At 44.1% G+C, this 27,769-nt stretch overlaps 1 protein-coding gene across 2 annotated transcripts in view; it reads left to right on the top strand.

The window, feature by feature from the left end:
- The first annotated feature begins 18,324 nt into the window (after positions 1-18,324).
- LOC6550937 (protein bunched, class 2/F/G isoform) overlaps positions 18,325-27,769 on the top strand; it is a 29,651-nt gene continuing 20,206 nt past the window's right edge. For both annotated transcript variants that reach the window (XM_001976938.3, XM_026982786.1), the window contains exons 1-2: positions 18,325-18,964; positions 24,415-24,465. In XM_001976938.3, coding sequence (XP_001976974.1) covers positions 18,397-18,964; positions 24,415-24,465 — 619 coding nt within the window. In that variant the 5' untranslated portion in view covers positions 18,325-18,396. The remainder of the gene's footprint in view (positions 18,965-24,414; positions 24,466-27,769) is intronic.

The raw sequence follows: 27,769 nt of genomic DNA, 5'->3' as shown, positions 1-27,769 counted from the left end.
GCCTAACGAGTTGCAGCATCTCATTCATTATACAACGATTTGCAGTATTATGGCCTCGTTTGCAGCCCCAACCCTTGGGGTTTCTACCGACCTTTACAGGGAGAAAAAATCTGGGTCCTTCTTCTCCAAAGAACAACGCCTCTTCATAGTTTGATAAGAAAGTGCTCCCAAACCAAGTTAGTAAACTAGAATTCTAATTTACCTTATTGATCAAAGTTATGACATGATTATTTTATATTCTGGCTTATGTGTTATGCATATGTATTTGTTTCTTTTGCTCTGTGTGGTGGAACTCATCAATTTAAACATTTTTTTTGCTTGTCCGGATGAAAATTTGCATTAAGTGAAGTAGTCATCAGTTATCAGCATCAGCAGCAAAATCGTCGTTATTATCATCGTCATCATCGTGATTATCATGATTATCGTGGGGCCACGCAGCGAATTTTGAATTGAATAGATGGGCGCAGTCTTGGGCTGCTCAAGGGGTTTTCCCAATAAGGGGCACTGGGTGGTTGAGTGGTTGGGTGGTGCGATGGTTGGGTGGTGCGGTGACGGCATTGTTTGCGCGAACGGATCTCAAAACCCAACCTCATTTGGAGCAGAAATATGCCAACCGTCCTCGAACATCCACCAGCACTCGGAATAATAGAACAAACTTTAGAATCGCGCAAAAAAACAAAAATGCAATGGAAATATATGGATAAAAAAAGGGGTTCGGCTTGGGGTTATGTTGTGCGCTTCAGTTGCCTGTTAGTTTCGACGCAAAATCAGCAACATTATAATCGTCCTCATTAACGGGCATCCTCGTTGGCGCTGTCGTTAATATCCTGGAAAACCTACCTCGTCAACTCATCAGCGTCATTAGCGAGGAGCAGCGGAAGGAAAGAAAAATCGGGCTAGAAACTGCGCTCGGACATAGTCGACTTGCGCATGCCCTATGGCGGCTCTGTAATTCGAATCCATAAAACAATTTAGAAAGACTAAAAAAAATATGCTGAAAACAGGAGCTGATAATGATTATTTCATTATAATGTATACATTTGGCATTGTATTTACATATTTCAGTTAGGGTTTCTCCATCACTGCTAAGTACTACACTCATGTGCATTGGCTGACAAATCAGTTCTTCTCAGCTTATATATATGTATATATAGGGTATACATCTAGCGTAGCCTATCACACAGCGATTTCTACAGCTCCCGATAACTTAACCGACCACGTCAAATCAATCCATTTCAATCCAATCCAATTCACTGCTACCTGGCAAGTTCGTTGAGTTTTCAATTGATAATACACTTGACTGAATCCAGCACATCGCCCATCCTCCATTCAGGATCCATTCCATCTTTCAGGATCCATTCAATGCCCGTTCAGACAACTGCACAGCCCAGCGAAAGCTCACTGAAAGAAATAAGGCATCCATGCTGCGTAAAACACTTTTGCTTGTGGATAAAATATTATGGAGAGATGACATAAGTTGGTGATTACTTTTCGATTTTTATTCGGTCTTATGTTATATCAATACTTAAGTAACTTCTTACTACTTACAAGTAGCTGATTAAATCTAATTTTATTAGATCTAACCATTAGTTGAATGGAACTAGGTAACTGATTAAATCTACTTTTAATATGTTGAATGGAACTTAGTAACTGATTAAATCTACTTTTAATATGTTGAATAGAACTCAGTAACTGATTAAATATACTTTTAACATGTTGAATGGAACTTTTTTCCGTGCAGCCGATTCGCAATTCCTCAGTCAGACAGTCAGTCGATTTGTCAATCAGTCAGTCAATTGGGGAACGCAATTTTCTATTGGCAGTCAGTGACAGGATGCCAGGATGCCAAAGGACGAAGCAGTTGGTGGGGAGGAGCGCTAGGGAATGGCGAAGGGAAAATAATATTTCAGCATTTTTACGCTTCCATTTATTATTATATTGTAGCTCTTAAGTGCACTTTCAAGGGGTTGTGTAAATTATTCAGCTTAATTCGGTGCTCGGTGTTCGGTGTTCGGTAACTTAACCCTCATGCAATCGGACAACCCACCCTAAGCATTTGTTGTATTTTTTTGCAATTTTTCCTTTGACTCGATGCGATTCGCTCTGGGTGCTCTTATTATATTTGCCATCGTTCTGTGTTTTCTCATATTTCGCTAATGGCTGCCTGCCAGGACTCTTTTTGTGGGCTGAGCGGTGCATTGCGCACAGGATGTCATTATGGCGCACAACTGCAATGGGGAATTATGTTGGCTGTTGTCCTCGACTTTCATCCTCCTCTCCTTTTTCCGCAAAAATTGAATGATATCGAATTTGTGATTTCGCCATTTCTGCAGGCCACATTTAATGGATTGCTCCGAACCAATTATCGTGATGTCAGTACTTGGCTGTACATCATTTAGAGGGAATCATGCTTAGAGGGACTTCAAGATGTTGAAAATGTTGATCTTTAATCGGCAACAGGCAACAGGTATTTTCCTGAGCTGCCGCGCTGCCTGGAAAATCAAATTTGGCATTTTCCATTATCGTGCCACAATGGCTTGCTGCAGCCAAATATTGGCAGCTCCAAAGGGTGCGAAAAGTTGGCCAAAAGCGGGTTGGGGTAGTTGTGTGTGGTGCCGTGTCAAAAGCAGTTAACGGGAAACGATTTAAGTGAGCCGTAGTTACACACTGGCATTTGTATGCGCTCGACACAAGTTATTAAATCGAATCAAGTCGCAGGTGCTGGCGTCATATTTATTGTGCAATCATCATAACAAAGGCGAATTCTCGATTTCGATTTCGATTCCAAATCCGAATCCGAATACGTCTCGGATTGGGAATTGCAATCGGATTTAACAGCCAACTCCTTCGACTGCCGCTGACAGTCGTTGGGAAATTGCAACCAAGCGAATATATATTTCTATTACTATTTCCATTTGGCATGTTGACACTTTAACTGTTGGCATTGCACTCGGCTTACTTGGACTGCGACGTTTTTCGGAAGTACAGTAGTGCCTGGCATTGGAATGGCGTTCGTTTTCAAACGTTCAATTAAGCGTTCAAAAGTTCAATTAAAAAGGTGGGAAATGCATATGATATTATGGTGCGCTTACACTTGGGTAAATTATTATGCTATACAATATTGAAATTATGCTTCAATAGATGCACTTACTTACAGCTGGAGATTGGCATTCGTTACGTTTAAAACCTAACCAGATGCCCCTAGAATTTGTATAGTAATGACGATGAATCGATGACAGACCGCAAACAGCGGTGCTACCCCCGAATTTGGAGTTTTCCCCGGGTTTTCCCACTTCAGAGGCGACTTGTCAGAATTGGTTGACATGTTTGTCCTTCGCCCTTCGTCGTTCCATCGGTGACGTGAAATGTTTGCACTTCATCCTTTTGTCAGCGCGATGGCAGCGATGATAAAAAGGCCCATTGTGCGCGGTATCTATCAGATACGCTTCTTTATGCCCCTTAATTTATTTGCTCACACGACAGATGTTGCATTCGATACATTTCCGCATAATATCTGCCTCGATTCGTGGAACAGCAAATTGCTTAATTTTATTTCTATTTCTACACCAGGTAGAGCACTTCCAGGTGCTCCAGACCCTTTGCTCCATCAGCAAAAATGTGAAAAAATATGCGTGGCGATGCTTCTCATTTGCATAGCAAAAGCATAGAGAGACCAAAGAAAAAATCGCCATCAAAGACATTTCCCATCGTAATCCGGCATTAATTCATTTACAAAATATGAAATTTCCATTTGTGCGTCGGAGGGTGAAAATTGCCGTTAAGCAATTTCTTTTCCTTTCATATGCAAAGAAATTGTATGCTTCTTTTTCGTTTTTTTTTAGGTGGAGCTTGGGTCGGAAGTGGGCGTGTTTGGGTCAGATAGTTGAAGTGAAGAGATACTCTGGAAATCGGAAATTCTTTGAAATGGTTTCTACGAAAGAAATCCCTCGGTCTTGGAAGCGATTGAGTCATTGCCAACTAATTGATTGAATAGAGCATTTGGCATCAACTGAAATAATTTAGCAGACAAAAGGCTGTAGCTACAACCACATGACAATCGACATTGCCACACATCCCCACAAGAAACCACAACTCCGCCAGCAGAAAATCCCCCTAATGCCCCACGTATAATCCGGGATATCCATTCTGGACAGCCTTGTTGACTGCGTTTGACTGGACCGCAATGAGTGTAAACAGAGCCGAAGGGAAAATGCTTTGGGTTTTTCCGAGCGTCCGCCGGGTTACACTGGGCAAAAGGAGAGGGAGAAGCGAAAGGACCATGGAGCAGGCGGGCAAGGATAACAACTTGGCCCATTGTCAAGAGGGCTCTAAAGCTTTTAGCTTAAATACACTTTGGGCCAACTACTTGGCGGTGATTTTTTTGTTGGGGGTGGCGGGTTGGAGTCCTGGTCGTCCTGCCATTGACATATTTGGCCGGCCTCGTCCTTTGCCGGCTGTAATTTAATTTATCGCTTTCATTGTGTATCGAGCAAATTGCAATGAACGACAATCGACATTAAATGCAACTTAACGAAATTGCCAACAAATCATTCGTCTTCCGCCCCCATTTTTGCTGGAAAGCAGCGTTTAATCGACGGAAATTAAATCAAATCGCTACGTGACGTGACGCATACGCAGCGTGGTCCAAAGGACATAGGCAGGCGCAATGGCCACACACACACACACACACCAGCAAGGTGACTCATTAGCACCAATACCGGCGAGGTAAATTAAACAACAGCAACCCTTTGCGAGTGTGCAAAAAGCTCCTCTTCCCTCCTTTCCTGTTGTACCTTAAAAGCTGCCAATTTGCGCAAACTTTGCAGTGTCCTTTTAGCCGGGACACGAACCTAGGGCTAGAGTATCCTCAAATTCGGGGACCTCCATTCTTATGGCTAAGCGATATTCCCTGAATGGCTATTTATCAAGAATGCGACAAAATTCTCTGCAGACTCAAAAATCTGCGCAAAGTGCTGACTAATAATGTTTAACTTTAGTTTGAACTAAAAAAATCTACTAGTTTTGTTTATGTATCTTTGTTTGCACATCCTTGATAAAATACGAACTAATCTATTTTAAATTAAGAAATGAAATACTCAGAAATAACCCAACAGAAATTGATTACATTTTCAATTGCCAAATGGCCATTTGCTAAGTGTTTCCTTGAGTTATTTATCTTTACCTTGCAAGACTTAAATATCATTATTTCATGCGCACAGATGCTGATATTTTATCAAACTGAAAATGTACGCGTAAAATAGGGTTTAAATTGATAACTAGCAATTTAAAGCGGATAAGAATCAGTCACCGACGCAGTTTCGTTAAAAGCAATTACAAAATAATGTGTTTTAGTTATAAAATGAAGTATTCCATTAAAATACTACGAGTTTTAACTATTCTCCCAGTATAGTATTCAATACGTTATCAAAAGGGCACTCACTATTAAGTTTCACAAGCAAGATTGCCTACATTGAATGCTTCAATCCAATTTTGGGTAGAACTAACCAGTTCTTAAAGGCAAAGCCCAGAGTTATTAGGCATTGCAGAAGGGCATTCAGTCAATCAGCCTGAGTGCGATTACCTTGATTGTCGCGAAAAAGGATAGGGATATGGCATAAGGATATGTTCGACTAGGTGTGGGGTCCTTTTCGTCTCGAGTGCTCAACCACTTCAAAGTGCAAATGCCGAGATGCACTCGAAGCCACCGAATCGCTTGATTACTTATTTAGCATTTACAATTTAGCATTTACACCAATTTCCATCGCGCCTTCGACAATTGTCTAATTGCAATCCGTGGATTCTGGAAATGCCTATTATGCAATCAGCGCTGCATCCGCATCTGCATCTGCAACCCAATCTGAATATGATTTTCCTTTCAGTCGGCTGTTCACGCCACTTGCGCATTATTCAAATTTTGCAATTTTCAAATGAAAAACAAAAGCAAAGGCGTTCTATTCAAAAATGCAAAAAAACACACAAAAAAATAAACAGCAAAGAAAAGGAAAAGAAATGAAAAGGATTGAAATGGTATGGCGAGCAGTCGCCGTTGCCGCAAATCCTTTTATGATAATTTCTCAAGAGTGTCGTCCTTTGATCAAGCAAGTGCCCATTCAAGCATGAATGTGAATATGATTTCCAACCACACACACCCATGAGGATTTAATAATTCGCTAAGCGAGATTAAAATTGCCAACTGCAGCCAACGTCCGCCGACCATGGGCGCAAATGCCTTTTCTGCTGAAAAATGCAGAAATTTACAAAAAATCCCTACTAAGATAGTGTGTACAACTGAACTTCCATATATAAGTTGACTTATTTAGTTTTAAGTGCTTATCCGTGAATTGGCCATTCAAAACTGAACTCATTACATGTAGCATCCACATGCACCTTCCAAATATCCTTTATATGCCTGATAAATCGATGCCATTTCTATCCACTGTTCCGCGAAATCACCTGCCCATATCGAGGACTCGTTAGTAGTAGGATTTTCTTTTTGCACAAATATGCAAGACCGCCTGAGAAAACCCCACCCGATTGCCCCGCACCACGTGGCCCTCAATTTCCGCTGGCTCTTTTTGTATTTATTTTATTTTATTATATTTTGTTTTATATATGTACATTTTTTCGTTTTTGCACCGTGTCCGTGGCTCGTTTCCTGGGAAATCACTGCAATTAAAGCGTAATTGTTTTTACGCATTTGTCCACTCCACTCCAAGCCCCATCCCATTCTGCACCGACTGCTTAGCCCGGCTCGTGTCTTTTGAAGAGGCCTCCGGGGCATGGGGCTTTAGGGGGTTTTTTTTTGGGGGGGGACAGGGCAAGTATATGGCAGAAATTAATTTACAACATTCATAATGCACCGCCTGCGCTTAATTTTCGCGCATTTGGTGGGAGTGGCGCTGAAGGAGCAAAGTCTCCTCGCAATTTCCCAGCGAATGCGAACGTACGAATTCATTTGCATAATTTTTTAATACTCCATTTCGCCATTTCGGGCGGAGCATCGTTAGCTAACGAGGTGAGGATGTGGTGAGTCCTGGGTACTTTGCACTGGCTCCTCGGCTACCAGAGTCCTGGCGTGCTGGCTTCCTGGCGTTCTGGAGTCCTACTCGTAGAGTCCTAGAGACCTGGTGGGTGTCCTCATTATTATATTTCCCCGCCTCGTCGAGCACACACGTTTTGTAATGCCTCCATTTCCATTCCCATTCCCATACCCATTTCCAGTCGCATTCTCTCACTCTCCTCTCGGGATTTTTAACTCGTTTTGCGTTTCTGCGAGAACAAAAACCAGACCATCCAAATTAATGCAAAAATATGTTGATTTCCTTTGAGAAAAGCCCTTTCCCGCTCTGCTTGCCCGCATTATTTTTCCATTCTTTTTTTACCCATGTTAGCTACCAATTAGAATGCAGGAGGTGTGGATGCGCCGCAGCAAGGTGTGCATTCAAATTTGTGGAAATATTTAAAACGAATTCTATCACGCGTTCTAAGTAGGACACCCTCTCTAAATGTGACTTGTTCAGCTTTGATCGTTGGCTAACATTCTGAATAGATATTACCAACGTTTTGACTGCGGTGCGAGCAATTAGCCAGCGGACTTGAAGCTCGTTGGTTCGCTAATCCATTGCGCCCAATATCCAATAAATCAAACGCAACCAACTACAGCTTACACATCATTATGGACAATTATCCAATCAAAGAGGCGTGTGCAAATTGCTACCCAAAACGCATCAAATGAATTAATTCGATTGAGACCCATCATCTCACCAGCGGGGCGTATCACCCATGGCATATTCTAAAAATTTAATTGGTTCCAACGAAGGAGAACAAAATATAAGGGGGCAGACCCTCGAGAGGCACTTTCGCCCATCGTCGCTGCCTCGTTAAAAAAGGTGAAAAACTGTTGTAATTGTTTTTACAGAAGCGGCGGAAAACGCGGCCATAAGTGTGAATATGGGTGCGAGTGTGAATGTGAGTGTGAATGTGAGTGTGGCATGTAATTGGTTCGGACGGCTAAATGAACCATTTACCAATTAAACCCGATTGCCAGCCAAAGAACTGAGAACTCGAGAGCTTGAGAGCCATGTGCGAGTTTTCACCTGGCCTAGAGATGAGATGGCTTTGGGCCAGGTCCACATGCCGATAGTCGTGAATGGCCAGAAGCATACATAAGCATAGCTATGTGTATGAATAAACTTAGAAATGAGTTATAAAATGTGCAGAGCAACTTAATACCCGATGAGCCAATAGAAGGCTTAGAAGAATCACGTTACCTTCTCTGAAAATTGCGCTCGTTAGCAGCCGTTGGGAGAAATGCTTTAGTCACGCTTGAAAACGCGGCAGGGGAGGGGGGAAAAAGTAGAATTGGTTCAGAAATGTAGGAAAAAACAAGGCTCTTTGAGGAGTTGTGTGTAAACGTTGCCAGTTTGCTGGAAAATCGCTGGGAAAAGGCGGAAAGCATTCGCAAAAGTTGCTGAGCCATCGGACGAGTGGAAAAGCACCTGTGCCTTCTGCTCCTGCTGGCTGTCTATTTTTTTTCCCCTTTTTTTTTGAGTTCGCCGAGAGGAGGAACTCAAGTGGCCGAGGATCCTTTGTGTTGAATGGCAGATTGGCGTTAATCATGCAATTAATTGGGCTATAAGTCAGCCTCCGATAGCCCGGGATAATGGATAATGTATAATGGATAATGACGGGCAGGTTGGTTTCAAGTGAAAAATGTGTCTAAGTGGCGTAGTTCTTGGCAAGTCATTACACATTGTGGGAAGGCAATGCAAATGCAATTTGGAACACAATTGGTCTGCAAAGTAAAAATGTTGCAACATTGTAAACTATTTGTGCAGTGAAATGCCATAGGAAATCACAAGAAAGCTCAATCATTTAAATAGATCAACAATTAATGGATAGAATATCGGAGAATCAATGTAGATTACTTTCCTTTGTGTTAATAATGTGACATATTTTAATTGGGTGTGTTGCTTCCCATTCCTAGAAAGTCTTAAACATCTCTTCACCCACAATACAATTCAATTCCACACACGAATTCCTCTTGAAACGCCTTCAGCTGTGGCTGCCTGATTTTCGGTGGCCAAAATCAATGTCATGGCCATTGTTTGTCCTGGCCAACTGTTGCTACCAAGGATTGTTGTGTTTTGCACCTCGGTGCCCAGGATGCTCGATCACACCTTCGCCGGAGAAAGGTCAATGCCTAATCCCTAATCCCGTTCCAACCTCCTCGCACCTCTCCTGCCGAAGGGCCCTATTTACATTGGCACTTCTCTGGATGGATTATTATCATAATTACTCGGCATCCTGGCGTGTTTGTTCTGCAGATAATATAATTACAAGTAATTTCTGCTGCCCATCGCTGCTGGCGATGTGATCACGATGAGCCCATTCTGCGGCAGGACAATGGCGCACTGGAATGTCCTGCCAAGTCCTGCCAAGCGACCTGACAGCCCGACAACTGTTGTGTCAATATTTTGACAGAAGAATGCCAAATGGAGAGTGCTTCTTTTTTGCACAAAGCAGGAAGAGCCGACGGAAGATGGGGAACAGGTCTCAAGGATCAAGGATCAAGGATCGCTCGCTGGATGAGTCAGCTGGGAAATATGCAGACTGTGAGTATTGCAAATAACTGTGGGGATAACAGTGTGAAATCTTCAGGACACTCAAATCAAGTCAAGTTTCGAAATAATATGTTTTAAGCAGTGGCATTAAATCATGTGTATAAGCATATGATTTATTTGTTAATAACTGAATGAAAGGATGTTGAGGAGTATACTTAAATGTTAATGGAAGAACCCCTTTGGGACCATATTTCACTGTACCATCGCATTCTTCCACTGAAAACAATCGGAGCACACACTCACACACACACATGCATTTATAAAGTGTCCAGGCACACAAACACAGACATTTGCATGAAAAGGCGATATAAGCAGCAAACTAAAATAGAAATTAAGAGAAACGGCGAGAGGGATGGGGAAAAATACGAAAAAAACATAAACACAAAGTGCAACTCAGATGGCGGAAATGAAAAGAAATTGCATATACATAAGTGTGCCTGTGTCTCTGTGTGTGTGATGCATTTTCCAGCGTATGTGTGTGTGTGTGTGTACATAATGAAAAAGTACTTCATTAAAAATCAAGTATGTGTTGATTTCCATACGAAAAACAACAACAGAGACATAAACCGACCGAGGAAATGCTAAGTACACGTACGTAATGCACTAGTGGGAGGTGGGCTGTGGGCGGTTGGTGCCACTCCCATCGACGAAGGGGCGGTGGCCATTGTCACAGGAAATGAGTTGAGCCATAATGCAGGAAAGGAACGGAGGGACGGGGCAACGGAAGAGAGGGAGAACTGGGGAAAGCCCTAGACTTTGGCTCAGAATTGAAATTAAAAATGTGTAAATGAAAAAATGAATAAATATGCACGATGGTGTGATGATGATGATGATGGTGGATGCAAGAATATAATTGCTACATTTCGTATTAAGCGCCCACTCCCGAACATGGAACCAACCCATCAACCACCCACTTCCGCTGCTGGGCAAATGGCAACAATTGAAAACTTTCTTTGATCTTTCGCATGGAAATTAATTTCTTGCGCCTTTTTGTTGTTGCTCAGCAATTATTATTCGTATTATTCGCAATGAGCCAGGCCAAACGCTTTCGTGGGGAAAGGGCTTTCGATAATGGAAGATTGGAGCACTCGATGGTCTTTCCAAATGGCGATGTGGATCAGAAATGGATATGGATCAGAAATAAGAGCAAGTACTTGTAGTGTGGCTTATATGTACATATATCATTTATTTTATACATGGCATATTGCGAATTTGAGAAAAATGTATCCAATTCCACTTGTCTTCCAGCGTTTCCATAATGATAATGATGAGGCTGATTTGCCCAGACCACATGCAACTTTTCTATAGACAGCCGCTCGTCGGGTGTGTGAGTTTTCATTACAATTATGCCTTGCTTTTCTTCGTGGCCTAAACCACGCCATTTTGTGAAACAATGGAAAATGCAGCCAGAAACCGCAGCAATTTGTGGCTTCAACTGAAGCCAGTGATACGGGGAAAATCTCGCATGCGGATTCGTATGAAATCCCCCTGAGCTGCACTGAAAAAAGGGCCAAGTATTTTAAATGCCCTAAACTATGCACACCTAATTATCTTGTCTTATCGAATTATCTTCAAGCTTATAAATTGTAGTTGTACAGAAGGTTTTTGTTCCTTACTTACAACAAAGTAAGTAAGTGTTTTCTAGCAGTGTTGCTCCTTGTTCTGCAGCCGCGAAATTTTGCAATTTGCGCATAATAATCATGATAATAATAATCGCACCCACACATGGTATTTTTTACCTCGGGCCAGGGCGTTGGCGCTTGCCGGAGAAATTCCACAAAAAATGTGGAAAAAGCACGGAAAAGGGGAAAATAATTCTAATGGGGGCGTGGTAGGCGTGGCATAGCCTGCATGCATGTGTGCGGTTGTGTGGGAGTGTCATTCGCCTGGTTAATTGTGGTGGAAATGGAGGGGGAGGAGGAGCATGGGGCATGTGCTCTGCTTCCCACTTGTGAGAATTGCGCAATTTTCAATTATTTCCTGGGGAAAAAGTGGGGGGAAAATGTGGAAAATGTGGGGTGGCTGCCGAGGGGCGGGCATGCATAGGTGGGCGTGTCATTGCAGACTTTTGCATAATTATAAGCTGCGATTCACCCGCAGCCTGCAAATTATAATTAATGTAAGCCATAGTGTGAGTGCCGCCTTTTTCAAATGCCCACCTATGGGGGGCAAAAATTATGCAATGGTCTGATTATGCAACTGTGAGAAAAGTGCTCAAAACCATTCGTATTAAAGCCTTCTTCAAGGATAAGTGCTCAAAATAAAAAGTATTTATGGCAAACCGAAAGTAACGCACAGCAACACATCCTATCTCATCTAATTTTATCTCAAAAATGTTCCACTTATGTCATTATGGTTGCCAAACTTGTTTCTATAACGAATTCCCATTTTGATCTACAGAATTTCATATAGTTTCATATATTTTTGCAGCTATAATTCCCTGCATTTTGGCATTCAGATTTATTCATTGTCCTTCGCCCTTGAAATCCGCACAGGTTCCTTTTCGATTGGGTTTCCCATGAATTCAATTCAGTTCCTTTGATTGCGAATGCGTGAATATTGAACAAACGAAGGCAACAAACAAAAAAGGCGGCAGAAACAGAAAATTAATCAAAATCGTGTCGAAAATTGTGAGTTGCATTCGGAGGCAGGTTGATTGAAAGCGCCTAGTGGGTGGTTTTTAATCTCTGGACTTTAGAATGCGATTCGTGCACTTTCTGCGCAAACAATCAAAACGCATTGCATTTTTGGTTTTGTTTGCATTGGGCTCGTTGCTGTCAATTGCCAACTGATTTCCTTTTTGTCTCTCGCCAGATGGTATAAAACCGAAAGAAATCCAAATCAAGAAATAATGTACACTTCTTTGTTTTATTACTCATTTCAATTAAAAGGCGAAAAGGTTCGCGGTTCCCTGTCGCATTTGGTAATTCCTTCTTTTGAAAACATTTAACTTTTATTCGCTTACAAATAGGCAAATTTCCAATTTGCAAATACCAATTACTGGACACTTGAAGTTTCCATTTTCTGTGCCTCTTTCTCTTACTTCAAATCCGGAATATTTCATTACTTGCATTCAATTTCGGTTCGCTCGTCCCGTATGCAAATCGCACTTTCAATGGCTCATTAGCAGCCAGCAGCGACAACTTCTAACAAAAGAATTTTCTCTCTCGAAAAGAAAAAAACAAAAAAAAAAAAAAATAAAAAACCAAAATGTTAAAGAAATAAGCAATGGACAGAAACGTTGGCAACTCTTGCCAAACTCCATGGGTCACAGCTTGAAGGCGAAATAATCAAATTTGCACGCGACTCTGATTTAAGAATTAACAAATAAAATGCCAGCAAAAATATTCAGAGTGAGGGCAGAGCTCGAATAATAAGTAATGATGGCAGCGGCGGAAACGCCTGCAATTTGCCACAATTGAAAGTGGCTGCCTTCCCCTTTTTTTTCCATACCATTCCGTTCCGTTCTGTTTTTTTTTACGCCCAGCAAGCTGCCATGTTTTCTGTGCTCGGAACTTTTTTCTCTGGTTTGCATTATAACACCGTGTTGTACACCCATTTTCAGGCGAATTGCGCCCCTTTTGGTTGGCTGCCAAGTACCGCCACCATCGAGGAACATCAAAAACCAGGCGTCTAATTGAAGTCATTCCCACTTCCACTTCCACATCCACATCCACATCCACAACCCACTTCCACAGCCCAGTCCACTCCCATTTAACACTCCCTTGCCCCCGGCGGCTGCTTTGCATAGCTGAAATGCTGAAGTCCCGCTCATACAATTTGATTAACCCATAAACGAGACGCGGGACCTTCCATCATCATTAGCGACCCGTCGACAGCGAGCTACACTGAGCCAATTGAGGGCCAAGTGCGATTTGCTTACCTATTTTCACCCATTTTTCAATCTCAGCGAGTTTTTATTCATATTTTTACACTGCGAATTTATGGTTCAATCTTACGGCCACCTATTAAAAGCCCATCAAAACAAAGTATCTGTATTCAGAACATGGTGTTTTATATACGCTCTTTATTAAGACAATTAGTATTAAACAAGGTGTGTATTTCTGATTGATGTTTGAGCAGGCAAATGCATTCTTCGTTTCACCACTGGTTTTCTCTCAGTGCGGCGGCCATCGGGGGTACGCGTACATTTTTGAATGCCACTGTAAACTCAGCGGCCAGCCACTTCTTCTGTTACACTTCAATTGAAATTCGGCCATTTTGGTTTTCGAATTTCACACCCCTCGCTCCCTTATTTTCGTTATTATTATTGTGTTTTTTTGTGTGCCGCTACTAATTTGCTTGGGCTCTGCGTATTTCTGTGTTGCCTATCTTCCAATTTGAGGCTACAACCACCGTCGATGGACAGAGTTGCCAGCACCCCTAATCACACCCCCTACCCCCTCCCCCCTCAGTCCGGTTGGGTTGTGTGTAGTGCAGTGTTTGCCTTTCGGTTTACTCAAGTGCCAACTCGAAGGCCTGTCCCATAAATTGGTTCGTCGTCATTGTCGAGCACACACTTCGGCCACTTCGGTAGCTCGCATAGCCAGATACAGGGCGGTACACTGAGAGAAACGGTTTCTGGGGCTCAAACGGGTGCCATTTGGAGTTTAAATGCCGAGTTTCATGCTTTCAAGCGCACAAAAATGCTTTAAAAAATAACCAATTTTTTACACCAGTTGGTGACGCCTAACGAGGGCTTGCGTTTTTCTTGATGTACCTCAAGAACATAAGCCCAGCCCAGTCGAAGAACTAGCGCCTGTCAGCGAGCATCCTCACGCTCGAGTGCCCTCGAATGATAAATCATTTTTCCCGTCGCTCACACAAATGATGATCGAGTATTTTCAACTTCAGCTCGTCTGTTACTTTTCGCTGGGCGGAAATTAGTGCAGATAATCCCATTAAAGGACTTGCATATCGTTTTGTTCATATGAGAGGATCGAGTGGCGGCGGTATTTATAAAACGGATATGTGTAATGATGGCTCTGAAAGTAGATTCATTTAGCCTATTTCGAATGTATAGTTTTGTATTATATAGAGCATAAAATAAACGAGGTAAAAGCCGTGGCATTCGACTAATTAAATAATTGGCGAAAACTTTCATTAATTAGCGAAGACACGAACCGACCGCAAAGCAAGGATTCGCTGATTGGCTTTGTGCAAAATTAGCCATAAACGCAACAGAGGCGCCCTCTGTGGGCAGCGCCCGCAAACTTTGTCTTTTCCCAAAGGCAGAAATTAATTTTCTCACGTTACCCATGCGAAATAAACAATTAAATAATTGAAAACTAAACTCGAAATAAGCAGCCCGAGCAACAATGGCCAGAGCCACAGAAATAGCAGCCACAATAACAATAATAAATAATAGTAATATGATAATGACGATTATAATTCACGGCTAATACCAAATGCCTCCACTTGTACGGTAAATGCAATTAGTATGCTCTATAAATTATTTGGTATCAACGAAAATATTCAAAACGCATAATTATGCAAGGGTCACTTTTTCTTATTTTTAAATATTTGTATATTTCTTCACTTATTGATAGCATTCATTTTCTCTTTGCATAAAAAATAAGTTCTCCTGTTTAGAAAAGGAAGTGAACATTTTTCTGATAAATATAACTTATAGGTATATTTAAAGGTATATTTTAAAACTTTTCAGAGTATTTAGACTTCGCCTTAATGCCAAAGTCAAAAACCCTCGGTCCGAAATTTTTCTCTGCTTTTTGGGCCATTATCGTTGTTATTATGCCATTGTGGCGCAATTAAAGTTTCAACTAATCACACGGCAACAATTGTGTGACAATAATATTGTCTAAAGCCCCTTGAAAAAACACCCCCGTTTCCCCGCGAAGATTTACCGAGATTTGTTCACACTTAACAACTTAATTACACAACAATGTGCTTGTTGTTATTTATGCCATTTGATTTATTATTATTTATTATTGCTTTTTTTATTCGACCAGCTTTTTTTTTGTTTTGTTTTGGCAAGCCTTATAGCGCCTGTCAGTCGGCCATCACTCCAAAAATAATCGAGAAACTCGCTGGGGGGAAGCCTACACAAAAAGTAACTGAACTTTAATTGTTCATAATTAAGTTTGTCCGATTCCGATTGTGTGCCGTGCATTGTGTGTGTGCCAAGACAATAATAGTTAAGTAAATAAATCTCGACACATAATTGACAATCGATTTTGGTAAACTTTCGCACTTGAGATCATAATTAAATCATTTGGCGGGCCACGTCAACTACCAGAAATGTGAAGAGCAACTCGAGACGAAATAAGGCACCCGGTATCAAAGTATTCAAATTTATATGTGAACATCTGAGTATATTTATATATGTAAATACATATAGCCTGGCTATGGCCAGGTAGTCGGGTTGTCAGTCCTTCGTTGGCACGTCAAAATATTTGCAAAACAAAAGCACACAGGTCCGAGTTCCTGGAAACTTGAAGGACATGCCAGAGGACCCAGTAAAAAAAGTAGAAGTAAAACATGACATCGCCAACATTGAACTGTAACCAATGGATAATGGCCAGGTGAAAACTATATGGTTCTCAGCGAAATAGAGACGAACTATATCTTCAATATCGGATTACCCATAATCAGCGGCGAAACTCAATACTTATTTTGACAGGATCGCCGGCGATTGTAATTGCAAGTTAATTAACAATCAAATTCCAGTAAATATACGAATTTCGCCTTAAGAACTCGCATACCCACTGAATGAATCATAATCATTCGGGGGCAACCTGCTTAAGAAAATATCGAATTACCCGCGAAATTCTTCTAGCACGCACTCCTCGCTCGCTGCCTTCCTTTCTTCTGCCTGCCGCCGTCTCTTTCTCACGGCCGTGCTGCCTCTCTTTCTTTCATTTCTAAATGCCAGACTGCGTGGCCCGACGGATATGCACACGTATGTATGTATGTACATACAAATGTACACATAATGTGATCGGTGCTATAGCGTTCCGTTGCGATCCGCTCCGATTTCGCTGCGATGGCCGTGTGAGCGTTGGCATTTCAATTGTCTAATTGCCGCGTGGGTTTCTCCATAGGGGGAGCCCACTGTGGGGGCGTGAGAAAAGCCCCAGAAGATCCGTTCGGATGCCATCGATCGTGGCTTTCTATTGTCCACTGCTTAATTTGTTTTTAAATAGAAATTAGTGTGCCTAAGCAGAATGTAATCAATGTGTATCAATACGTAAAAATTTTCTTAAAAGCTAAATACCAGATTAGTATTATGCATGGCAAACGAGTTTTCTATCTGTGTATGAGCTTTGTAGGCGATCCCTTTCGGGACCCAGATAATTGCAAGTCCCTCAATTGCCTGGCAGTAATTTGCAAGTCCATTACAAGCTCTACTTTTCCACTGCCGAAATCAAGCCGAACCATTTTCCGAATTTCGGGACAACAACTACTGCCGTGGAAGGCCGAGTTCCCTGAGAACAATAACCCACATACGACCCCAAAAAATCTCTTGAAATTCTGCAATGCTGCGCAGCAAGGACTCTCCCACTGGCACAAACACACACGCACACGACGTGGTGTAAATGCTAATTTACGCATTTCAATAGGACAAGTTTTTGGCGAAAATTTTAATTAGACTGCTTTTTTTTGGGAAGGGAAGGGCATTGTTAGGCGGCCGACAAGTGAGTAGTTTCTACGGCTGGAAACCGAATGGTGGCTCGTTTTTTGGGCCATAAATTGGCGTCCTTCATTGAACGGAGAGCAGTTGGAGTTCCGAGTTCGAGTTCGAGTTCGGGTCTGCGAAATAAATATATTTTTGTTTTTGCCTTTTTTACCGCCACCCCACCCCTGCTGCCGTCGCCCTCTCCCGCTCTTTGGCTCTCTGGCTCTCTGTCACTCACACAAAATGGGCGCCGCACACTCTGGCAATCGGGCACTAACACAACGAAAGGCAGCGCACCAATACACATATGTTTCGGCCAGAACTGGAAGTTTGTGGGAAAACTGGAAGGCAACGCGTGCGCGAGAGGAGCACGGCTAGCTGCTGCTTGGAAGGCACTTGCTGCACTGCTCACTCTCGCGCTGAATGGATGTTGCACATGCGCCATGTTGCCGAGGGGAAGGCCCACATGCTGCTGACTCTCTCGCACTCGCTGAGCGGCGAAGAGTGCGGCTAGCGTGCGACAGAGACCGCCCCTGAATATTTACCGTTGCGGGGCAGCGCAGTCGACGCGAGCTTCGCTGCCGGCGCTCTGCTGTTGCTGCCGTTGCCGCCGTTGCTGCTGTTGCTGCTGTTGCTGCTGCTGCTGCTGCTGCAGATGTTGCTGCTGCGTTTGCCATGATTTGAGGTCCTCGGAAGAGCAAAGCTCCGCTGGCCGTTTACCGTTTGTTAGCTGAATGCCTCCTTGGCCAAATCCAAAGCGAAATGCAAAGCCAAGTCGAAAGCCAACCACCAGCAGCAACATAACGGCAGCAACAGCAACAGCAACAGCTACAGCAAACAGAAACAGCAACTGCGACGACAAAACTCCTGGTGCACATTAACGCAGGCAACAGTTTAACGTGGAAATTATTGCGAATTTGTTGTGTGTTTTTCTGCGACGCGTGCCAGCGACAAAATCTCAAATCGCAAATCGCACTTCGCGTAGTCTTACAACATTGCCAACTTGCCACTGTTTCCACATACATATATTTTGTTGTGTTTTTTTTGTTTTTTTTTCGTCTTTGGGCTAGCATGTTGTTTTCAATCACTTTATTTTGACAACGGTCTAGACGCAAATCGAAATATTAGCAATTGAAAATGCCGCAGCGCTCGCCGTTCGCCATTCAGGAGCTGCTGGGCTTGGCGGTGGCAGCGGCCACGGAAGCGCCAACCGATCTGACAACAACTGCCGGTGCAACAGTGGCAAAAGAGCGTCAAACGCCGACGCCGCCAAAGACAACAAATGCCACAATGGCAGCAGCAACAGCAGCAACAGCAACAAATGCGGCCGAGGCCAATTTACCGAGTGGCTTGGAGCCACAGCCGCAGCAGCAACACCAGCAGCAGCAGCAGCAACAGCAGCAACAGCAGCAACAGCAGCAACAGCAGCAGCAGCAGCAGCCGCACCACCATCAGTACAGGGAGCACCACCAAATGACCATGGCGGCCGCCTCGCGAATGGCCTACTTCAATGCCCATGCGGCGGTGGCAGCCGCCTTTATGCCCCACCAACTGGCCGCGGCGGTGCACCACCATCATCAGCACCAGCACCACCCCCACCACCATCCGCACCACCCACACGGCGCCGTTGGGGGGCCACCGCCGCCGCCGCCGCTGCAGCACAACCACCCCCACCATCCGCACCACCCGCTGTTGCACGCGCAGGGTAAGCCACTGTCCCCACCCAACCACTCAAATTGCCTTTAATAGGTTGCAAATCGCAGAGCTTAATTGAATTTATGCATATACTGGCCGCAGGAAAGTTAATATTCTTTATTGAAAAGTGCCTTCGCTCACAAATATTTCCCAATAGCGATTTGAAAAGCGTTCTGTTCGCTGTGTGCCGTGCACATTTACAATGACAATCAAAGCTTAAGCGCAATTAGCAATCGCAACTGGTTTTGTCACCTGCCAGACGAACCAGCACTCGCGCACAGATACTTACACAGATTCGGATACAGATACAAATACACACATTCAATTCACACGCACACGCACACAGTGGGGCGAATCGGTGTCTGAAGTGCCGCCTAGTTAGCATAAAAAAGGAATTAATCAGCGGTCCATCGTCCGCCAAATCAGCTTTGCCCCACTGGAAACTGCGACACACCGCCCTCAGCAGATCCGCCGCACCACCGATCCGCCAATCCGCCTCCGAAACCACTCCACTCCAGAGCACCACCACTCAGCTTGAGCTGCTAATTGCACTGTGTGTGTGTGGTGCGAAGTGGTGCACTTTGGTCTGAACATCGCAGAAACGGGACACACTAATCTAATATTGTTTCTTTTCTGATATTATTGGAAAAGTGTGTTGGTTTCTTTTAAGAGGCAGCGGAAATTTGATTTGCTATATAATAAGCGTGAGGCGCTTTTTGAGTAGGCTTCAAGCGATTGGTGCCACTGTGCGCTGCGCCTTTGTTTGGCGATCAGCACAGGCAATGACACACGCACACTGAAAGAAAAGCCCGCACACTCGCAGCGAACTCGAGTCGACCTGCTGTCTCCCGACTCAAAGCCCATTTGCAAGTGGCAATATCATCCGAAGTCGGAGCGACGACAGGGAACGCAGATAAACACAAGTGAAACAGGCATGAAAAGCTGTGCAGGGACTGCTACACGGTAAAAAACTGGGAGCTTTCGCTTTCATACTGCATTTGACAACGAGCTTGAATGTTGTTACATTTCAGCGGTGGTAAATTTAAATTTATGTATGAAAATATCAATTTATTTATGAATATATTATGTATAGCTTGGATCCCATTGATAACAGAACCAAATTTGTTTTCTCTGTGAAAAGAGCGAGGGCCTCCGATAATCCTGCAGATTCAAGTGGCAGCTGTTATTATTGTTATTATTATTTTAATTAGCGCTGAAATATCATCGTCACCACCGATTTCCAATGCTCTGCATTCTGATTCACTGTGCCAATTTCACTGCGCACTCACGCAACTTTTGCACCATACGAGTATATATACTTATATCGAATCTGACTTCTTGATTTCAAATCTGTGTGTTTACCCCACACTTCCGGACCTTTTCGTGGGTTTTATTATTTTTATTTCGCATGTTGTGCGGCTTTCTTTTCCGTGTTATTTTAATTACAATACTCCTTTCCGTTTATCGCCCATTTCCACAGCTTCGTCGTAATTTGCGTGTAATAAATGTGGGAAAGAGCACTTGGCTGGTGCTAAATGCTTGTGGGTAGCATGGACTAGCGGATTGGTATGGCAATTTAAACTATACCCAATTGGTTAAGGTTGGCATGCCCTGCGATGGTAGTAAAAGTGGAAAGCCACTGGTAGAGGGTATGTAATAGTCGTGCTTATTAGTTCAGCGCCCATATTCTTAGCACTGCGTTCTGTTGTGTTAAGCGTTAAGCTTTCTGCTTTTCATTCGCGTCATCCTATTTAATTTTGCATATTTTCAACTCGTTCCGCATGTCGTACGAATATTTCGGGTATCCGTTGTTGATTTTATACCCATTTGCGTGGCCAGCTTGTCAATTAAAAAATCGCATCAGGTTTGCTCGGATTTCGGGCGGATTTCTGTGCGGATTTCCTGTCCAGTGCTGAGTATTTGGCGCCTTCCATTAAGTGCCTTTGATCTTTTACCAGAAGGGAAACCCAAATCGGAAAATTGGTTGCCCAACGACAATAAGAAAAGCGATTTTTCTTCGCTTTCGCTTTTCCCCCACATTTAATTGACAATTTTCACTTTGGCTCCGCGCGTCGCTTTGTTGTGACATTCGTTTTGATGTGTTTGCACACCGCCACACACACACACACGCACACACACACTCACACAGCGAGGCTACATTGCACATGTGTGGGTGCACTCGAAATTAACCATTTAGGATTTTCCACTTTTCAGCTCGGCATGCCAAAAACGTATGCAGATAATAAGTAAGTAACTTGGTACGGGTTCAACATTAAAGCTAGCTGAATTCATTAAGGCACTGCCTAATGAGTGCCTATTGGTTTACATTTAGTTACGAATATGCCACAGTAATATCGCAATATTCTTGCGCTTGATTATCGCATAAGTTGCACGCAATGATCGTTTCCAGGGGCAACGGATGTGTTGCAATCAATGACTCCAGAACTGCTAATTGCTGGCTGTCAGTCATGTCCATTGAAGAGCCAAGTATCCGAATGCGCCGCCCTTTGATATTTGAGCCACTTTGCTAATAGCCAGCCCCATTATATACATTATATATATGTGTATGCACGTCTCCTTGGCTGATAAAAATATTCTTAATTGTAGTTTCGCCTCGGACATTGTGTGCGGTCGTCTTTTGACTTTGCTTTGATTTTGCGTTGACGTAAATTAGAAAAAAGAGCGGGTTGAGAATGTGGCAGAAGTTCGGGAAAGTGTCGACAAACGCCCTTCGCTTTTTTGTGAGTATTTCTGTTTTTCTTCTTTTTTCGCCCTCTACTTTTTGAGCGGTGCACCCCCTGCTTAACCCCTTGACGGCCCGCAATTTGTGCAGTCTGCATTGTCCGAGGTGTGAAAATGTTCGGCGTCAGCGTTCCACGAGTGCAGTTATTGTTTCAGTTGTTGTTGGCTGCACTTTACCGCCTCCCCGCCCAACGCCACTTACATATTTCCTTCACATTCTTGTTTTTGGCACTTTGTCACACTTTTTCGCTTTGATTTTTTGCGAATTTAAAAGTCAATTAAAGCAACTTGACGAACGAAGTGCCGAGTGCCACTCAAGGGTTAATTTGTCCGTGCCCGTGCGAGTGTGAGTGTGAATGTGGGTGTGGGTGTGAGTGTGAGTGTGAGTGCAAGGGTGAGCTGTTGTGCGGGTGTGAGTGCCAGTTGATTCGCAGCAGTTCGCATCGAGCGGAATTAGCCGCAATAATTTCGAATTTTCTCAAACAGAACGCCATGCAATTCATGCACGATAATCAGCAATTACACTCGCAATAAATGCGATAGCTATGTGTTGGTGAATAGTAGTTTATAATTTATATAGACTTAGCCCGTTCGCAGCGCTGCGAGACGCATGTAAATGAATGCCTAATCGCCCGCTAATTTCCCAAACTTAAATAGCAAACACTCATATTCGAGTCCAGTTGCCCAGTGTATTCGCATTCGTATTCATGTATTCATAAGCTGGATTTTGTGCCCCGTCACATGGCAATCAGAGCCGGGCAATTCGTGCCCCAAAAGCTCAACTCACTTAGACTGCACAGCCAGCGACTTGCAGGGGCGCCATTTGTGGCCATTTTGGGGGGATTTTGGGGGGATTGGTGGACCCCTTGGCGGACGCCCCTGCACTGCGCTAATTTTATAACGCAAATAAACACGATTTGGCACTTGAGTTTCCTCGGCGGCCGCTTTGCTTCTTCAGCGGCTCGAAAGTGGGATTCCGCTACGGATTTGGCTTTGGATTTGAGTTTGGATTTGGATTTGAATTCGAATTCGTATTCGTATTTGAGCTCGGAATTTGGCCGCTTTCACTGTCCAACAGCAGCAACTCAAACAGCAACAATCAACAGCTACGACTGCTAATTATTCATGGCATGGCCATCTATCTGGCTATTTGGAGTGGCTACTCAGCACTTTTTCGTCTCGAAATTGTTTCAATTGTGGCCACGAAGTGATTCACCTGGCGAACCACTGGACTCACACAGCCGGATGCCCGAACGTTGCCCATTCACTTGTAGCTGCTGGGCTAATTGAGCTTACAGCTTTTCAACAGAAACGACATTTGATGGTTAACTGCACTTTTTTGGCTCATTACTGAAATTCGATAGTATTCCATGCGCCTAATTAATTCACTTGATTTTCACTCACGACATTCGAGTTGCATGGCGGCGAGTATACAGCTTGGAACTCCCAATCGGCTGCTGTGCATCATGACCTCCGGCGGATGGCGGCGGATGCTCACGACCCACACGCTCCACGATCGCCTTGTGCGGTCCGCCGTTGGCTCCCGATTCCCCGATTCCCTGAATCCCCTTTATCCCCGGTATTTTCCCATATTTTTCCCATATTTACCCCAAGTTGCAGTTCGCTATGCGACCCATATCAGCTATTGTCGTGCGTTAATCAGTTTATAAATACTTCGTCACTTGCAGTTTCCCACTTTTTCTTGTTTTTGCCTTGTTTTGTTTCAGCAATTCCTCAGCGCAGTAATATCGAATTTCAGCGACAACTGCTATTTCTCAACTGGCAGAGAGCTAATAAATGCGGCTGATTACCGCCGTAATAATCACCATCGCCATCACCATCATCGTTATTATTGTTGGCATATGTCGAGGTCTGGAGCGCTCATTGTGTTCTCGAATGCGAATGCGAATGCGTCACCGTAAAAAACAATTGACGTACTCAGTTAGCGTCCCAATTTCAGTTCCAAGCTCGCCAACCAAATCCCTATCCCTATCCCCATTCCAATCCCAATCCCCGTCCCAATTCCGATACCGATTCCCCTTCTGGAGCCCCGAAACAAAGCCAAAAGCGAACCACAACGAACTCGAACGAGACGAACGCCTTGAAACAATGAAACATCGAGCAGAAATTAGCGCGGTTGTCTGTCAAATTTGATTTTGCTTTGATATGTCACTCGCTCGCCGAAGGGCGGCTGGAGGGGGGTGTGTGGGGTCCGGAGGGTTGGCAGGGCCAGATAGGGGTTAAGACTGCAAGGAGTGCCTGCCGCGTTTTCGACAGCGAGGTCGCCGATTTGCATTTCTGAGTGCCAGCAGCACAGAGAGAAAAGTCCGCCAGTTCTCAGCGATCCAAAGCTTACACACTTTCCATCTAGAAATGAGTGCCTGTGGTCTTGCTAAATAATTAATAACATAGATGTACAAACCATTTCGTACTGTATAATTGTGATTTATCTTGGTTTTTTTCGCTGTGCATGTGCACAAACTCAAAATGCCATGTGCTTGCAACGCTGCGCCTCTCAGTTCTTTAAGTGTTAATTCGAAGGCTCTCGTCGGGCTAATAAATGCAAAAATACCAACGCGAATGCTGCTTGTACAGTATGCACTCGCTTTGAAGGCCCCAATCGACATGGAAAGCCATTAGCCATTAACATGGAAACTAATAAACAGCATTAACATTGTATAGTCCCATACTCATGTGTGACTCTCCGTTTCGTTGCAGGATTTCCGCAGCTTAAAAGCTTCGCCGCAGGAGCCGCAACTTGTTTGCCCGGTAAGTTCGCATGCTTAATTGCCATTCCAGGGGATAATCGAATTCGGGGGTAGCCTAAAGGTAGGCCATATATCCTGGACTCCTCGGACTGCAATCCTCTGGCGCAATCCCACAAAACGAAGGCCAAAAAAGCTGAATATCCTTTGACCAACAGAGGGCGTCAGCCTCGCGCTTCGCCCTAATTAATGGGCATTCCTGCGCTTCAATTTGAGTCATGGATGCTGCCGCCTTCAGGTCCTGCGGCCGGGGGCGTGGCCAAGGGGCAGAGGGCAAAGGGTGAAGCGCAAATTTCACATGTCGCGCACATAAATTCTCCAAATTGCTAATAAAATAAACAATTTAGCTAACGAAAAAACGAGGATAACACACACACACACACGCGCACACACACGCACACATGCGAGAGACAAAAGTCAAATAATGAAATTTCCATTTTCATTTTGTTGCATTCGTAACGGGCAATAAATATTTCCAACATACGCTTTTATACGCAATTTGCACGCGCATACATCTCTCCACACATCCTCGCAACCTCGCAACCTCACACATCCTGTCGTCCTGTCAGCCCTCTCTTTCGCTCCCTGGTCGTGCCATCTCTTTCCGCCTTAACCCTTTCGACGACGGCACACACGAACACAACTACAGGGGAATCGCAGAACAAAAGGCGAAAGAAATGCGAGGCGCACACATAAACTTGTCTAATAAGAAAGGATCTGCAAACTGGTTGAAAGGATGGGACAAGCGGAATGGGCAGGAATTCGAAGGGGGGTCGAAATGGCTTAGGGAAGCCTTAGAAAAGGGCTTCCAATCAATTGCAAGACGCTAAAAGTTGGCACAAATTGATCAAGTGCCTAAACCGAAAGCTGCTTTTAAACTGTCTTCCAAACTAAAACCCAAAATGGAAGGCTTAGTCTCGGCTTAAATGTAAGGCATCCTTTGATTGTTTTATCCGAGGCCCCACTTGGCGGCACTTAACTCTTTTTGCCGAGGTCTTGGGCCTACTTAATTGCCCTTTTGTCGCTGTTGTTGCTGCAACTGAAGTTGAAGTTGATGTGTCTTCCACTGCTGCTGCTGCTGCTGTTGCTGCTGCTGTTGCATGTTGCTGCCGACGATGTTGCTGCCGTGTAGTGGGCTCTTCTAAGACTCTAATCTCTGACTGGGCCAGGCAACACGAACTTGGCCACTTGGCCGCGCATTCTTTCCATTCTGTTTTTATGGGCGAAGTGCCCTGCTTAAGTCTTCCACTCGACGCCTGCATTCTTCCAGAGGAAAAGCGGTCGGGGGGCAGGGGGCGGCGGAAAATGCGGTGGAAAGCGGGCCGGCGGGGGCAGGCACTTTTGAGCCATTTGCTGCGAGCAGATTGCAAGACAAGATTACACAAAAGCCAAGGAAGAAGCGAAGCAGCCGAGAGACTGACAAGTAGGGCAATTTGCCTTGAAAAACGGGAGGTTGGGCTGGAAAAGTGTGGAGTGGAAAGTGGAGAGAGGGAAAGTGGAGAGCGGGGGCTGTTGCACCATCGTGTTGCACTTGTCATGGCTAAGATTTTAATTGGCATTTTTTCCCCCTTTCGTGGCATTGCCTTACCCCCCTAGAATCCTTTTTGTTCGAGCGTGTCTAAGTTTTATTTGCTGGCCATGTCGAAAGCAAGGCCCCCGAGAAAATTCTACGGCTTAATTGAAACACGCAAGACAAACACACACACCACACACACACAGCTCGCATGTGTGAGGCAAAACCAATCGCAATTCACATCGCACCAGTTGACTGAATACGTGAATATGTCAGGGTGATAAAACGCGCAAGATGGGTTAACACATGTGCATGTGGATGGGCTGGGGTGGCAAAGGGTTAAGATACAGCCGGTGAATCGGCCACAGAACAAAGTGAATTAGTCACAGAATCGATGAAGATATCTGCCCGCTCGGAAAATAGGTAGTAAGTTTTAGCAATACCAATTTGGAACAGCCAGATATTCATTTCAACTAAAAATACCCCAATTATTGTATTATTCGCAATTCCATCTTTATGTGCACTTGCCGTTTCTTATGCAAATTTCGGCGCTCGTGACCCCATCGACTTTGTCCGGCATTTACACCAAAAACCCGCTCCGAAATTGTCCGGCATTCGTGGCCGTCTAATTGCTGCTGTCTGCGTGCCGGCTCCCCCTGCGACCCTGGTGCTGTCTCTTTCGGCCAGGCTAGTGGCGTCTCTTTCGGTGCCGTCGGCCTTCTGTGCCTGTTCCTCGTAATTTGCGCACTCAATGGAAAATTGTTAATTAGATTCCTTGCTTGTCGAGTGACTGCTGCTTCTTCGGCACTGCATTGTTTCGCCACCAGTGGGAAAATCCACCCACTGGGCATCCTCGATGCCACCATTTAAAAGGCAGCGCACTGGTAGTTACCAGCCCCTTTGGGCGGCAGCGTTTTAGCCAGCTTTGTGTCAAAGTTGGTTAACGTGACGGGTGCTGCCACCAGCACCTCTGTGCTGTGCCCCCATTTTTCGCATTTTTGGGGTTGTCCGCTTTGGCTGAAACTTGGCATGGGAAGTAACCGAAAACACCTGCAAAGTTGTCTTAAGGTATGCAATTCCGTATCTGTATAAGTCATTCTTCGAATAAAAAGTGATAAAAAAAAATCTTGAAAAAGCTCAAAGACGCTCGCTAAAATAGGCGTGAAAATTGGCTTCGAAATAGCCAAGTTGGCGGCACAGCCTCTTAACCCTTTCCTCGTCTTTGGGCGCACTTTAGGCCACCTTTCCTTTCCTTTCCGCTTCGCTAACCCAAGCGAACTCAACGAACTTTAAGTGCAAGCGCTTTTCCTCCAGCAGCAGCAACAACAGCAATAAACAGTAACAACAATGTGGGAAAACAACAGCAACCATACTGCCACTAAAACTTTTCGCTCTTTCACTTTTCCGCGGAGCACGTGAAAATTGTGTTTTTTATTTTTGCTGGCCAGAGAAATCTGGCAGCATTAACGAAGTGCAGGAAACTCAGCGGATGTGATGATAGCGAAAAAGTTAGATATGGGTTAATAGAAGGCGACTGCAAGGTCCGCGTACTATTTGCATTATTTGCCCTACAATCAACGCGTTGGTAATACGATATTCTTGGAAAATCACACCGAAAAGAGGGAAACCCATTAGCAATGAGCTCATGCAAATATGCAATGATAATGAGTTGTATTTATTTGCATAGCATTTTGTGTGACACTCGGGCGTGATTTAATTAGTAGGCATATGTTGCCTATTTAATAAGTGGAATGATAATGGGGATGATGATCGAGTAGCTTTTGCTCCGGCAGCT

Source organism: Drosophila erecta, unplaced genomic scaffold (assembly GCF_003286155.1).
Source record: "Drosophila erecta strain 14021-0224.00,06,07 unplaced genomic scaffold, DereRS2 tig00000218-arrow-arrow-pilon, whole genome shotgun sequence".
Taxonomy (NCBI): Eukaryota; Metazoa; Arthropoda; class Insecta; order Diptera; family Drosophilidae; genus Drosophila; species Drosophila erecta.
This window is presented reverse-complemented; position numbering and strand designations above follow the sequence as displayed.